The 15,355-nt window shown below is 34.6% G+C and overlaps 1 protein-coding gene across 5 annotated transcripts in view; it reads left to right on the plus strand.

The window, feature by feature from the left end:
• The window catches only part of DBF4 (DBF4-CDC7 kinase regulatory subunit), a 35,094-nt gene extending 20,814 nt beyond the window's left edge, over nt 1–14,280 (plus strand). For 3 of the 5 annotated variants that reach the window (XM_063324774.1, XM_063324778.1, XM_063324777.1), the window contains 11 exons: nt 846–1,024; nt 2,946–3,140; nt 4,346–4,396; nt 4,999–5,068; nt 5,214–5,290; nt 6,814–6,844; nt 7,118–7,163; nt 8,952–9,083; nt 11,745–11,859; nt 12,193–12,317; nt 13,160–14,280. In XM_063324774.1, coding sequence (XP_063180844.1) covers nt 846–1,024; nt 2,946–3,140; nt 4,346–4,396; nt 4,999–5,068; nt 5,214–5,290; nt 6,814–6,844; nt 7,118–7,163; nt 8,952–9,083; nt 11,745–11,859; nt 12,193–12,317; nt 13,160–14,225 — 2,087 coding nt within the window. In that variant the 3' untranslated portion in view covers nt 14,226–14,280. The remainder of the gene's footprint in view (nt 1–845; nt 1,025–2,945; nt 3,141–4,345; nt 4,397–4,998; nt 5,069–5,213; nt 5,291–6,813; nt 6,845–7,117; nt 7,164–8,951; nt 9,084–11,744; nt 11,860–12,192; nt 12,318–13,159) is intronic. The other 2 variants (XM_063324776.1, XM_063324775.1) reach the window with 2 other exon arrangements.
• Nucleotides 14,281–15,355: the final 1,075 nt, after the last annotated feature.

The raw sequence follows: 15,355 nt of genomic DNA on the forward strand, positions 1-15,355 counted from the left end.
AACTGAGTCCTGGATTTATGAAGCGGCATAATAAAATTACCCATTTTCTTTTCTGGTTTTTAGCAATTATTTTCCTTTTTGATTGCTACCCAGTATTGAGCTGATGTTCTTTTAGCTCTGACACACTCCAAGATTTCCCTTGAGAAATGAGGCTTATTTCTCAGCCAGACTGAATTTTTTGTATTTGCTTATTTAGATATCTAGTCTAAGAGTTAGGCCTGTGCGGATAGCTCTGTGTTGAGCATCAGGAAAGTTCATCAGCAGAGTTTAGTTGTAAGCGGTTTCTTAGTTTTAGAGTAAAAATTCACTGGGACAGAAAGAGTAGCCGTAACGAGAATAGTTCTGAACTTTAAGCTTAGTTTTCCTGCATCTCAGGTGGGTGCTCAAAATTCAGATTAGGTCTTGTATTTTTTGTCGTTTCAGTTACTTTAGACAGTTTCTTGTTCTAATGAGTCTATATGAATCCTTTTTGTCTCAGATGAATAAGAGAGAGAGGCAGATTCTGTTGTAAAATGGTGTTCTTGTGACGGTACAAGTAGTGGTACAGAAATAGCAAATACTTGCCAAACTGGGTGAGAAAACTGGTGGCATTGCACAGCAACTGAAATAAATAATCCATTTTAGGATACAATTTTAAGAAGAAACTGTTAAGGGCTATATGTGGTATTACTATTAATGTCTTGGTTTTGACATGTTTAACATACAGCTATTTTTTAAAAGTCCTATATTGCATAGAAGCTTGCCTCGTCCGTTTCTGTAATTTTGGAATTTTCCTTTTTGAAAAGAAAAAAATAAACACAGTTCATAAAACGCAGTCCTATTTAAATTCCCTTTTCTTTTTGCAGCAGATGGAATGCGAGCAAAAACAGAAAAGATAAGATCTTCTCTGAAGAATGTGAAAAGAGATACAGGAAAACCAGAGAAACTTAAATATAAGCCACTCACTGGGAAGGTGTTTTACCTTGATATTCCATCAAATGTGGTCTCTGAAAAAATAGGAAAGGACCTTAAAGAACTGGGAGGGGTAAGTTAATGAACAGAGACCTTTATGAAACTAGAAGAAAATCTGCGCATGTGCAATGCCGTTCCCATGTTCTTTATGACTGCATTTTAATGTTGTTTGTATTTTGTACGATGGGATTTTATTTTTTTTTACGTTTGTCTTAATGTTTAGTACAATTAGCTTATCAACAAACTATTTTGTGTGTTTTTGCTAGAAGCTGCTTTACTAATTGTAACAAGTGTTTTATCATAAAGGTTTGTTTTCAGTTGATTATTCATTTTCTTAAAATTTTATCCAAATTTAGTAAGTTTCATTGTTAGAGGTGTTTGGGTTTTTTTCTGCTGCTTCTGACCATGTTGACAGATTTATGCGTTACAACTAAAGTTGTTCATCTGAACCTGGAAGAGATTAGAGGAAGTGTTTTGTATATGCTTCCTAAACGTCAGTAGCTTCATTAAGTACTTTCTGCACAGAGTATGTTAATGAGTATTATTTTTAAATACTCTTATTTAAATCATAAGTTTTGTAAGCATCTTAATAGTTTGGGTTTTTTTTTTCCTAATTCACTATTCTGTATGGAAGAAACACTTTGATACAAGCAAGTAGAGGATAACGTAGTAACACACAAGCAATGCAATTGCTTAATCCACTTTAAAGTTGAATATTTTGAATTAGTGTAGGGGAATCTTGGCAGTTAAAGTATTAAACACCCTTTAACCACAGAAGCAAGGGGGATCAGCTTAGATTGTTAGCTATTCTCAGTGTTGCTTTGGCAAAACTTCTGTGACTTCAGAGAAGCATTGAGCAGTTTTACGAAATTGATGCTCATAAATCAAGATGCTCTCTGAAATTATCGTAGAGGCAAGGAATAGCAATAACAAGGTTTCAGGTTAAATGCATCTCTTTACATTTGGCATTAAATGAGTACGTGCAATCTTTTGTCTTTCTATCTATAACAGAATTTTAGGAATTCATATGTGAAAGATAAGGTTGCAAATCAAAGACTGAAAAGAAGTTTTACTGGTTTATTCTGATGAAATGCCTAAATCTGAGGTGCCCAGCACCCTCAAGATCGACTACTGTATGTGTTTCGTTGTCACTTGTATGGAGTGCACTCAAAAGTGCCTGTCTCTGTGTGTGCCATTTCTGAAAATGGTACTTGGAGCAGAATTGGAAGGCACGATTTCAAGCTTGTGCCATTTGTGCTTCCCATACTGAGTAGTGGAGGAGAGGAAAACATTTTAAGCTACATAAACTGGCAATAAGTAACAAGGCAAATAGAGCTGATAATCATACAACTGTTGGTAACGAATGGAGGAAAATGGAAGAGAATAAGTATAGGATAACCATATATTTTGTCTTGCTGAGTATGAAAATATTTGTATGACGTTTTCTACGTTTATGAGAAGTGTTCACACTGTAGGTGTGAAACATGGTAACTATCCTGAATTTTTAATTTTTCTATATTTTGAGTGATATACATCACTAAACTCAGTGAATGTATAGCTTCTTGCAAAGTGTACACATGCCTTTCAGTTTATCTGAACACTTCTATGTAATTTTTGTTACATAAAATTATCTAAACTGTGATTTTTCCTTTAATTATTCTGTTAATTCTCAATGCAGCATTTGAATTCCTCTATTTGGAAAGTATTACAGCTAGATAGTTGCAAGAATTATAATAATCAAAACAAAGCAAAGCTCTTTTGATAGAGATTATGAAATTAAGAAATTGGAATAAGAATTTGTGACTTGTAAGAGGCTACTATAGCTCAACTGTAATTGTCATCCATATCTTTAAAAAATAGCTTCTTGTTAATTCGATGTTTTTGAAGTTAATTATTCTAGAATTTTTCTCACTTTTCTTTCAAGTATGCAATGTAAAATTGAGTACTAATTTATTGTCCTGAAATAAATATTTGCTTTATATCTTTATATTTAGAGAGTGGAGAGTTTTCTTAGTAAAGATATCAGCTATCTGGTGTCTAATAAAAAGGAGGCAAAATTTGCACCAGCTCTTGGTCAGATTTCTCCTGTTCCGAGCCCAGAATCTGCACGTAATGGAGGAAATAGTTCACCTCATCCTAGCAACCAAAAAGATCGACATGATGGAAGTTCATTTAAGATAGTAGATACAGTAAGTTTCTTAGTAATAATACTGCATATCAGATACAACCCATGGGATACGCTGTTACAATTTTTCTCCTATTTTGTTTTCTAAAGATGGCAACAGTTCCTTGTGTGAATAAGGTTTTGGGGTTTTTTTATTTTATTTTATTTTTTAATAAGTCAAACTTTTAAACTACTTCAGGCTAACTTAAACTTAACTAACTCAACTAATGAAGCAAAGTTTCAAAAACCAATTAAAAAAGGAACCTTTTCTGCAAATAAGCAGACTATACTAAAATCTGTTCTAATACTGTATGCCTGATTTATAATTAAACATTTACATTGTTATGTTTGACAGCTGGATCAACATGGATAGGCTTGCGATGGCATCCAGTGGTTCTTGTCTCTTTAGCAGCACAGCCTATTAATATCTGGCTGCTGTGACATTGTTAATGTAGATATCTACGGAAGCACTCTTTGATAGTAGTTCAAGGAAATAATTAAAAACAAACATTATGAATATTAAGTTTTTCTGAGCTCTTTTTTAGAAGATCACACTAATTGGAACAGTTAGTATCTGAATTTGTGCAGGTTTATGTGAAGTTTCTTACATGGGCAAGTCTTGCGTTCTTTCAGAATACAGCTGGAAACAATTAGCTGTACTATATACAGAGTGCTTACTTAAAAACATGACTATAGGCCGGTCTGTGGACTGGTCTTTGAGTCGCGTAGGTGAGATCACCTCATTTTGCAAATAACCTGGACAGGTAAAGGCTTGCTCAACAAACAGCATGCAGTGCAAAGGAGATGCACTGGTGATAGAAAAGATGGGGATAAGATGGCGGCTATTATTATATTGATGACTGTTAGCTTAATTTGGCACAAGTCCAGCTAACGGAACCTCATTTTTCGGTGTGTGCCACTGGCTAATTATTCCCACCATATTTTTTTGTTCCAGCACCAACATTACTTCAGCCACGCAGTGACCTACTTTGGCTGAAAATGACTACTTGTTGTTTGGGGTTTTTTTTCGGTTTGTTTTGTGCCCCCCTCCAGTCGTATCAACACTAACCTTGTTGGGAACATCTGAATTAATGAAAAATAGCAGTACAGTAAACAAAAGACTGTCATAGCTAAAATACGTATTTGTTACCAACAGTGTAAATTGTTTTACGTTCTGTTTTTTTGAAGTGAGTTCTAACTTGCTACAAATGTGTTTCTGTTTTAATGTAGGTACGTATGAGCAGAGGAAAATCCTTAGTTGAAAAAGCAATCAAAGAGCAGGTAAACCAAGTAATCAATGAATTTGTGCTTGAGAAACTCTGGTTTTCCTCTTCTAGAAAACAAGCAGTAGTGAGAGTGGTCTTAGTGATCTAAAAGAGAATTCCCTCATGGAACGTTCAGGCAGAAGTCGAGGGATTTTCCTAAGTAAAACTGTCAGGTCATGCTCTCTGCCTGAAAAATTGAAAGTCTGGAGTCTTGTGACCAGTGTTATAATTTATCAGGATTGCTGATACAGCTAGCATTTGAGAGGTACTCATGAAGTTAATGTATAAATTCACTGTCTTCAAATCTTAGTTACTATATGTAGTATATATAGTACAATATAGTACTCTCTCTCTCTTTATATATGTAGTACTATATGTAAACTAAAATGTGACAATACAAAACAGTTTGGACTTTATGAAAGGTTAAATATAATCTTTTGGTGGTGAAGTGCTGTGATGTGGAGATGGAAAAAGCTGAGGAGAGCGATAGTCTTTTGGCAAGAAGCAAAGTATCTGCGCTTTAATCTCAGCTTTCATATTACATGTTGTAATATCTTTGTATTTTACATAATCTACCATATATTGCTTAAAATTATTAATATAATTTATTGTTTGCAGGACTTAATCCCCTCTGGTAGTGTACTATCCAATGCTTTGAGTTGGGGAGTGAAGATACTTCATATCGATGGTAAGTATTTTTGTTTGATGAAGCCTAACTTGCACTTATAACATTCACTTATTCGTTTAATGAATTCAAAATATTAAAAATGACAAATTGCTTCACACATACAAAAATGAACTCAGCTGAGTGCAATTCTCTCTCTTTTTGCCAGATGTTAAGAACTACATTGAACAAAAGAAAAAGGAGCTTTACCTAATCAAAAGAGCAGGGAGTTCTTTTAAAGATGTGGTAAGTGATTCTTTGCAATATGTGAAAATGCTTCATTAACTGTGAAAATGTTTCATTAACTGAAAAAACACAGGTGTACTAAATACTACCTACTGTGAAACTTACAGATTTTATTTTTATAAAGTCTTGCTCGTGTTCAGTTTTTCACAGACTAGTATATTTTAGAATTGACTTAAAAATGATCTTTGAAAAATAGAAAGTATTAGCTATACGTTTCAGCATTATTCGAAAATAAATTCCATAGTAGCATTGATTAAATAATGTGTCGACCTTTGCTCTTGCAAAGGATATCTAACAATCAGAAGTACTGAACGATCTGAAGTTTCCATTCTGCCTGCCTCAAAAATAATAAATAATAAGAAAATTGTAGCTTGGTTTTAATGTAGTGTAGACTGTGGTTAAGTTGCCTTGTATAATTTTTCCCTATGACACAGTGATTAGAAACCCTTTTCTTTTGATGGACTATTTTGAAGAATCACAGTTAAATTTTCTGAAGAAATATCTCTGAGGAATCTGTGTCAGTTGCTTGACTCTGCATCTTTTCCTTACGAGTCTTTTAAAGAACTAGTATAATGCATCTTTGAGCTATTCTGCTGATAATGTGCAGTTGGCATGTGAAAATCACGATTTCTCCAGATTTTAGTGTATGATCTAGCGAGTCACTGAAACTATTTTAGCTGCTTGTATGCTCCTTCTGCAGTTGCTCTGTAATTGAAATTAAACGTAAAGTTGTACAATTGTCTAGTCTAGGCAGGGGGCTGTGATAAGTAAACGGAAACATACCATCTAGTGTATGTTATGTTAGTTTTGAATGCAATATTGCGTAATTATTGAGGCCACATGAAATCCTCTGCTACGTCATCAGTGTTCATGGATAGCAAGGTCGGGTTTTTTTTGCAAGTAGTATAAAATAGGAGTTTCTACCTTTACCAGAGCCAATTACAGCTAACAGTTAATGCTTGAATGTAAACCTTACTTTTTTTCTGAAGACAAAATACTCCTTTTAATCTTCATTGCTAAAAAAAAAATAATAAAGGCAACCTGTGTAAACCCATTCAAATGAGAAGAATTGTTTTAATTGGAGAATGTTGCTATCTGCAGGTTTTGGTGGCTTTTTACAGCTTGTAGTTAATTAGCATTTATAAAGTGTTGTAAAAATGTTGTCCGTATTTAAGAATCAGCTTTCAACCATGGCAAGGTATTTTGGGGGAGCAAAAGAGAGTAAGTGAATAAATTTACCTGTGTGGGGTTTTGTTTAGTTTTGGTTTTAGGAAAAATAAATTGAAACATCTCGAGGAGAACACTTCTATGGCGTAGAAATAAATATTTCTTTGTGAAACATGTCACTGTATTTCTGAAGTACTAATGAGCTTATTTTCCTGCAGAATTTATTGTGACTGTGTATGAAGTCATGATTAGCACAGGGAGACCCTCATAACTTGAAATTAGCTACAGCTAAATCTTTATTAAAATGCAGAATAATATTCACAGGAATTTTATACCTTCTCTCTTTTTTTCAATAGGGAAAACAAGGTACTGCTTCAAAGTCAAGAAGTAAGTATTTCAATATTTGTTTTCAATAAGTATTTAAATTTTTTTATTTTGCCTTATGTTCTGAATGGTTAAAAATGTACTACAGTTCTCATCTGGTCAAGTGAGCTGCTGTATTCTAACTTGTATGTAAAAAAACTTAATGGAAACCAAGAGTTTGACACAAACATGTACATAATGAGTTCTAAAGTAGTGTCTGCTTATTTATTCAGCTACTGGAGTAACTTTCTGAATGAAGAAAAGTATTTCTCGTAATTTCCTTTTCTGCCCCTTGAGCAGGTAGACTGAAAAATCCATTTGTCAAGGTGGAAGATAGAAGTCGGTAAGTGTTCTCTTCATGCGTTCAATAATGTGGGTCTCAGAATAATTCAGAAATATTTAGTATGGCTTGAGGAAGTAGCCTTGAGATGTCAGTTTCCTTCGACTTCCTGACTTTAGGTGCCAGACATACTGACCTCTTATAGTAAGAGACAAAATTTTCATCTCTGCATGCTCTGGGTAGGTATCTATGTTTAGCCACTGAAGGAGACTGAGCAGGTAGTAGTATAGAAAGGAATATTTGTAATAGATTATGGAAGTGGAAAGTTAATGCATAGCTCCAGTTTGTATTGGGTTCTTTGGGTTACTTTATAAGGGCCGTATGAATGAAAAGGAAATCTGGAAGCTTTGAACATCTTTTCATTGATCCAAATTCTATAGCCCAAAGGCCAATAAAACTTCGTAACTAAATTCCAGTCCTGTAGTCCTAACTCAATGATATTAATCTCCTGCAGAGACTGTTTAGATGTAAGGAAAGGGAATTTGTTACAGTTAAAATCATACATTGAAATTAGGTTTTAATTTCCTGTTCAATCATTTCTTTTTAAAGGAACAAAAAAAAAAGCTATTAATCTGATTTCAACATCCACAGTCACATGAAATCTGTTATTTTCAGGCTTTAAAATTTTGACATCTTTGTGGTCCTGTAATTGATCTGACCTGGTTGTGTAAGGAAATACCAGTTTGCCAGAAGTTGAGAGAACAATGAATTATAAAAAAGTGCAGTTCTGCACAGCATGTTTTGCACCTTATATTCTTAACTTCTGCTTTATGATGATGTTTATAAGCTCCAAATTCTTTGACCTGATTTCTTTGACACTTTCCTGAATTAAGAAAACAGCTTTAAACCTGGTCTTACGTTGTGAGTTGGTGTAATAGGTACGAGGGACATGAGGGTAGTGGGACAATTTGGACAAACACAGTTGTAAGTACAAGAAATTTGTATATAAATATGTGTGAATTTGACTTCTGAATGTAGCTGTGTACCAAACACCCGAAACACTTTAAAATGTTTATGTAACATAAACCATGTGTTTTTTAATGTTTAAATGTTTATGCAACATAAGTAACAGTTCAGAAGCAGAACAAGATGCTTAGCTGTCCCTATTATGTTTTCCAGATGTGCTCTTTTTCTTCTGCCTGTGTAGCTTGTAATAGCAATGTGGGGAAAAAAAAAATGAGACTGAACTCTAGCATCGGCATTTCAGTCAAATGATTCAGTATGTGAACTTTTGGCATGCCCTATTTTAAACATTTTTAATATATTAGAGCAATGGTACAGTTACTAGTTCAGATATCTTTCTAAGTTCAATGCTGTATGGGAAAGCTGTCTTTCTGGCAGATGAAAAGGTCAGGTTTTATATTTTGAATGGTGAATTGTTTAAAACTTGTCAAAAAGGAAGAAAATGGTAACATGGAAAAAAAAAATGTAATGCATTGTATGTTAGGAACTGCTGTTACTACTTCTCAGGAACACACATGCACAATCATCCAGATTTTTCTTAGTTTTATTGGTTACCCAACTCTCAACAATAAATAGGCATGAAAGCCATATTCCAGGGAATGTGTAAGACAGCTGTGGCAATTCAAGGCAAATCTTATTTTGAGAAAGTATCAAGTTTATATGAGGGAAGAAATGACTTACTCTAGGATGTTTATCTACTTAGCATTCTGTGTACGTTATATGTAAAAGAAAAACACTTTTTCAAGATTTTTGACCTGATTGTAGTTTGTGCTATAAACTCCTTTTTCCATTCTGATGGTTCTAATGCACTTGTTTTGTCTAATACAGCCACTACCGGCCGTTTTATCTGCAGTTACCCAGTTTTCCTGTTCTGAACTACTGTGTTCCGAAACCGTATAGCCCGTTTGAGGTGGATAAGAAGCATCCTCCTGGTCAAAAGCAAACTCAGTATAAGCAAAGGTTTGTTGAAAACTTGTTACTGATGTGTGGATAGAGGAGAGGGTGGTTCTCTAAAATAATTCTAAAGTAATTGTTTTCGAAAATAATTGCTCTGCTTCTAATTTTGTATGATATTTAATACTAATATCCATGTCTTAGCTGATGTATTTGCTGCACTGTAACTGTTGGTGTCTGTCTGTCTTTCTGTACCCTCTTTCTCCTGTCTTTAGTCCTTTTTTTGGACATACAGATGCATACTTCAAAAAATGCAGCCTTCTCCTATCACTGTGGGTCAGCATAAGATTTTTTTTTTTTTTTTTCCTTTCTGCCACTGGTTTCTTCTTTGTCCTCATCTTGGATGCCATCCAGTAAGTATTTTACAGGAAATGGATTTCTTAAGACTTCTTTTGATATTTGTCAGTATAATGCCAAAGTAGGCAGTTAAAAAATTTTTAAAAGTGATATTCAGTCACAGTGCAAAATCTTTGTTAATAAAGAGCGTACATTGTTGATAAAGTCTGATTTATAGAAATTAGACTCTCCAAATACTGCTTCAACTCTTCAGAGATGAACAGTGGATGCCAACTGCCCAGTAGAATTGAAATTGGTCTTGCAGCCAGCGTTTATGATACGTTTTGGCATTTAGCCTCTGTTCGAGCATTCCAGATGTAGTTAGGACTTTTTGTAAATCAATTTTGTGATTTGAAGCTACTTAGGAGTCTTAATTATCTGTGGGTCTTTTTGATGAATCAAACTATTGTTTTGAATTTCTTCTACCTAGCATATCTGGAGTATTAATGATTCTTTCATTGACTTCTAAAATTGATTCACCTGGGAGACGAAAGATATTAGGTGAAAGCTAGCTTTGCTATATGTGGAACTTGCTGTATCTAGTAACTTTTGCTGCTTTTCAGTCCTCATGGTCTAAGACTTATTTAGGTTTGATACTTGTTTTCTTTATAAAATAGCTTCTCCACCAGGGTCTGCGTCCACCTCTTCAGGTTCTGTCCAGTCTTCACCATTATTATATTACTGGAGGTTTTCAGCTGAGGTTGCCGTGATGAATTTTATTCTTTTATTTTTTAATTGCAATGAATGTAGTGGTAGAAAAAGCAAAGCAACTATAATAGAGCAGTAACTCTTAAAACAATAAGACAATTTCTAATGCTGTCTGTTCAGAGCAGGTTAGAAAGGCCCGTTCTTTTTAAAGCCTTAAAAAAAAAAAAAAAAAAAAGAGAGAGAGAGAGGGCGACAGTTTTCCTTTAATTTATATGTATTAAAGAAGATGATATATTAAAAATTTCAGGAGTTATGTTTGAATATTCCTATTTAATGTTTCAGGTTGGCACATGCCAAAGAGATACTTAGGTGGGAGATTATTTCATATTCAGCAGGTAAACGTGTAGAATGTCAGTTTCAGGAAAGAGAAAAGGGAGCGTTCACTTGTTTTGTCTTTATTTATGAAAAAACTTGTTGCAACTAAGTTGCCAATTCTACTTGCTTCTGTGTCAGGCAAAACCTGAGGCATTATTCAATTTTCAGATGATAAATGCTGTTGCTAATATCCTGCTTTACTGATTCTCTTGTGATTTTTACAGTTCTGAGGATGGAAGGTGAAAAGAGGAGTGTAATAGTAAAACTAGACAGTTAGGTGGAGTCTATCCTGTGGAACTCAGCAAATGCAGGTGCTACCAATTTAGACTTGTGTATACTTACTACGCTGAGCAATACATTGCTATGCTTTGTAAGTTAGAGATTTTTTCAGGAGAGATTTTTTGATGTAAAGTCCTGAGAGTACATCTGTGCAGATACTTGGTAAAGTCTGTCAGAATGATTTTTGGCTAGACAGGGAGATGGCACTATTTACTCTGAAGTAAAAGGGAAGTAGAGATCGATGGTTTTGCTTTACCGCTAGCATATCATCCTTGGGTCGCTTAATAGTGAATTGCAGCAAAGTAGCTCTCCCCAGACGAGGACTCTGAAGGTCATGGAGCAGCTATTGAAAACCGCTTATTTTAATCTCCAGGAAGAACTTAGGGTTCATTCCCTCGAGTTTCCACTAGAAACCTAGAAAAACTGTTTCCACTGTACATAGAAAAACAGGACAAAATGGCATTTGGTCAGCATAGTCAAAATATACATAGAACCAACAAATACGACTGTTCTTTACTTTTACCAAAGAGTGAGAGTTCATCTGTTAGACCAAGTGTTTTTGCTGCGTGTTTCCTTGGCATCAAAAATACTGGCAGTTGATGAGATGTTAAAGACTTTTTTTTTTTTCTATTTTTGATTTTATCAAGCCTACTTTTCTTTTATTGGCTATGTACAGAGAATTGCAATATGTCCTTCGATTTGTGAAGTGAGGTTGGGTTTTTTTAGTGATTTATTTCTTTTTTTTCATTGTTTATTCTGAGTCAGTGATAGTAGTACATCTGTACTAACCTGGATGCTTTATGCATATATATAGTTCCACTGGGTCTGCCTGTCTTGTTGCAGTAAATCTTTTTTTAATTAATGTGTAATTTTTCTCTTGACTGACATAATGTAAGTAGTTTGAGGGGAAATACAGAGGTGATTGTTTTTTCTTTCAGTTAGGGGAATAAGAACGAACATGCTGTGAGAGGAAAGTACAGAGCTCAGCTCCATATTTGAGACTCATTAATACATCTTTTATGTTAACAGAAACAAAATAAATAGTGACAAGGACTGTGGAATTCCCGTTCAGCTCCCTCAGAAGGACAAAAAAAAGAGAGGATATTGTGAATGTTGTGGGAAGAAATATGAAGATCTGCAAACAGTATGTGAAATGTCAAGTATATGCTTTGATACAGTCATATGTCTTAAGTGTGGTATCAACAATGGTTTGTACTTGCTAGTGTAATGTATTTTTTTGCCTTAAAAGATTTCTGAATATATCTCCTAAAAAGCAGCAAGTGGCTATTTTTTTCCCTTAAAGGTTTTAATTCTTGATTTCTGCCTCTGTGTGGTAGCTGAAGACACTAATAGCTCATGCCTGAGAGACATTGGTAATAAATTAATGATATTTACTTACTGCTCCATATCATACTGTTGACTCATGTATTCATGGCTGCAGCATTAAATCTGTTTCATGTTTTTTCTTTAATTCCAGCATCTCGAAAGTGAACAGCACCGAAATTTTGCACAAAGCACACAGTATCAAATTGTTGATGATATAATCTCAAAGTTTGTTTATGAGTTTGTTGAATACAAAGATGATGCAAAAAAAATAAAAAGGTAAGTTAACCTTTTTACCTAAATTTTAAAGTCTCTGTGAGCTAAGACATCAAACATAAGGATACTTAGTTTTGAAATTCTGGACATCTTGCTCTAAAAACTTTCTGATGTTCTTAGTAGCCTAAGAACAGCAAATGATATCCTCCTTGGTTAATCTAATCTCCTTACCAGTGGAAAAACTTTTCCCAGTCTGATCTAGATCTTCCTATCTATACTCTAAACCTTTTAGCTTCTGTCCTGCCTGTGCTGGACAAAGAAAGCAGATTTTCCTTTCTTCTTCATAGCTCAAAAGCTTAAATGGGAGAGAAGGACTTGTTTCATGCCTTGGACTGTAGGCACCAGTGTTTTCATTACTTGAACAGTAATTCAGTTCAAGGTTGTTCTGGTTTGTTTGCGAATGAGTCAGGAAATAAGGAATAACTTTCTTATTTCTTTTAAAAGAAAAAAAAAAAGTATTGAATAAATAGATATTCTTGGTGAAATCAAAGGAAATGCATAGTCAAACAACTGATATCCTAATGAAGGCAAGCCTCTATTCCTTTTGTGGTTTAAAAATACTGAGTGGTTAGGCTTGAAATACTATGTCAAGAAAAGCATATATAATTACGCTAATTTTGTGTGTATATATCATAGAATATTTAGAAGTATTTATAGTCATTAGGTTATATTCATTAGCTTCTTTTGTTCTTAATACCACTGTTAACTGACATTTACTGAAATAGTAGACTGATTACTTCATGTATTTTTAAAACAATTGCATTTTTAAAACAGTTGCATATGGAGTTATGTTACCCATGTTTCTTTCAAGTGTTTGTTAATAATTTTAAACAATTTCATTGTAGGACAAAATGTAGTACAGGATATTTTTCTCCTATGATTGGAAAGATAACCAGAGCAGATGAGCTGAAAGAAAGACTGAAAAAGCAACGCGTTTCACTGAAAAGTTATTCGTGGAAGGATACGGCAATGCGGGCACTCAAACTGGATCGCCAGCCTGCAGAAGTACAACCAAATTCTGTGCCAATACCTACCCCTGTTCCTGGATCTGTCTGTTCAGTTCTTTATTGTCACGAGTCACAACCTTCAGAACTAAAAAGTAAATTCAGAAATAATGATGAAAATACTAAAACGGATTGCTCCTGTGCTGCAAACTTAAGAGAGGCTGTTGTATCATCAAATTTCGTACAACCACCCCCTCAGAAAGATGACAAAGCATATACGGAGAACTTGTCTCCAGCTTATGAGCCATTCAGTAAAGAAATACTGGAACCAGAAGTAAATAAAAAGAACATACAGTGTTTTCAGGAAGGTACGTGTACTTTATATTCTCATACACAAGTCACAGATTTCAGTGAAAAAGACAAACACCTATCACAGACAAAACGAAAATTAAATAATGCAGTAGTTCTACCAGCGAAATGCTTGAAAAAAACAGATGCCAATCCTACATTTGTCAAGAAACAGGGTGATTTATGTGATAATCATCAACAGATGCAGCACAATGTAGTTCTGGAGGCTGAGGTATCTGATAGTGCTATAAACAAAGAACTTAATGAATCGGCTGCCAGCCCTGCACATAGTTCACCGTCTGGAAAGCTGCGCAGAAAAGTGAAGCTTTACTTGGGAAGAAATAAGAGAGAAACCCGGAAACAGAATATGGAGTTATGCGTAAAGTGTACAGATGGACTGTCTGTGCCCGAAGAGAAGAGAAGTTCTTGTAGCTCACCAGTGCAGGCCCTACTGGAATTATTTCAGACAAGTGAAATAAACTCAGAATTTGGAGGTTTTTCAGGTTACACTGAGACCAAAGGTTCGACTAGCATAAAAGATATATGGGAAGGGCAGAACACAAATGTTATGTGGTCATTATTTTCCTCCTCATCCTCATCCCCATTTGTTGGATTTTAATGCTGCTTTATTTAATGTAATGATTTTCAAATAAACTTGCAAATTTAAGATTTTATTCATGGAAACTTTAATTGCTGTATTATATGTACAGAGGGTTTTCAAGTTTTTTAATGCAAAAACTTCTGTATATGTAAATATAAAAAATAAAACTAAGGTGGCGTTTGTTTTTTTCTAAAAGTACTGCTTTATCACAGCTAGTAAAAGGCTCTGACCCCAGATTTGGGGTTGAATTAATTGCTAGGCAACCAATAAGCATGATGTAGCTGCATTTGGATAGAATAATCTTCTAAAATCATTGATTATGGTATGTTCTAAATAACCACATTATAAATTAACTGGATGTTCCGTTGTAAATAAGGCAGTGCATTACTTACAGACTACTGATGTTTTGTGGAGCTTTGGTTGCCTCCCTTCCTATTCCTTCTGCTGTTGCTTTATTAGAGAATGCAAAAAACGCACGCTTTCCTAAAATTTCTTCTGCTGAAATTGTCTCAGGGAACCTGTGTAATCACAAAGAAATAGGATTAGGAAAGCATATATTATATTTTTTGTCTGCTCCGTCATAATTTATTTTTAGACTAAAACTAGCTGCATTGTATATTTCGGCCAACAGGAGAGCAGTAGATGTATACTTGTAATTTTTCTTTAAAAAAAATCCCAAACACAACAAAACAGCCAATAGGTTTCCGATTGACTCAGGCAATTTGTTTGGTTTCTCTTTCAGAGTAGCCAGCCTGTCTGACGAGCTTACTCAGAGGCAGAGTGAAAGACACAAGTGAAAATTGGGAAGACTTTCTAATGCTTTGAATCTTTATCAGAGCCGATCTCTTTCCAAATTTTCATATCTGTCGATCAGTGCAGGTGCACAAGTATAGAATTACAGTGGGGGTAATTGCAAAGCTTTATTAATAAATGTAAGTGCCTTAAGGTCATATAAGAGATCTAAACCAGCAGAAATTGCTCTCATTAATTTTTTGCCAAAATTACTTGTTTGCATTTTTATCTTTTGCCCATTTAATATTCTCAAACCTACTCTGTCAGTGTTCTTATGGTTAAAGTGCTTTCAGTTGTTGCATAGTATTGTTTGTCCTTTCTAGGATATTTTCTATGAGGGGCAGGTAAAGCGTCTT

This window comes from Chroicocephalus ridibundus, chromosome 2 (genome assembly GCF_963924245.1).
Source record: "Chroicocephalus ridibundus chromosome 2, bChrRid1.1, whole genome shotgun sequence".
NCBI classification, from domain to species: domain Eukaryota; kingdom Metazoa; phylum Chordata; class Aves; order Charadriiformes; family Laridae; genus Chroicocephalus; species Chroicocephalus ridibundus.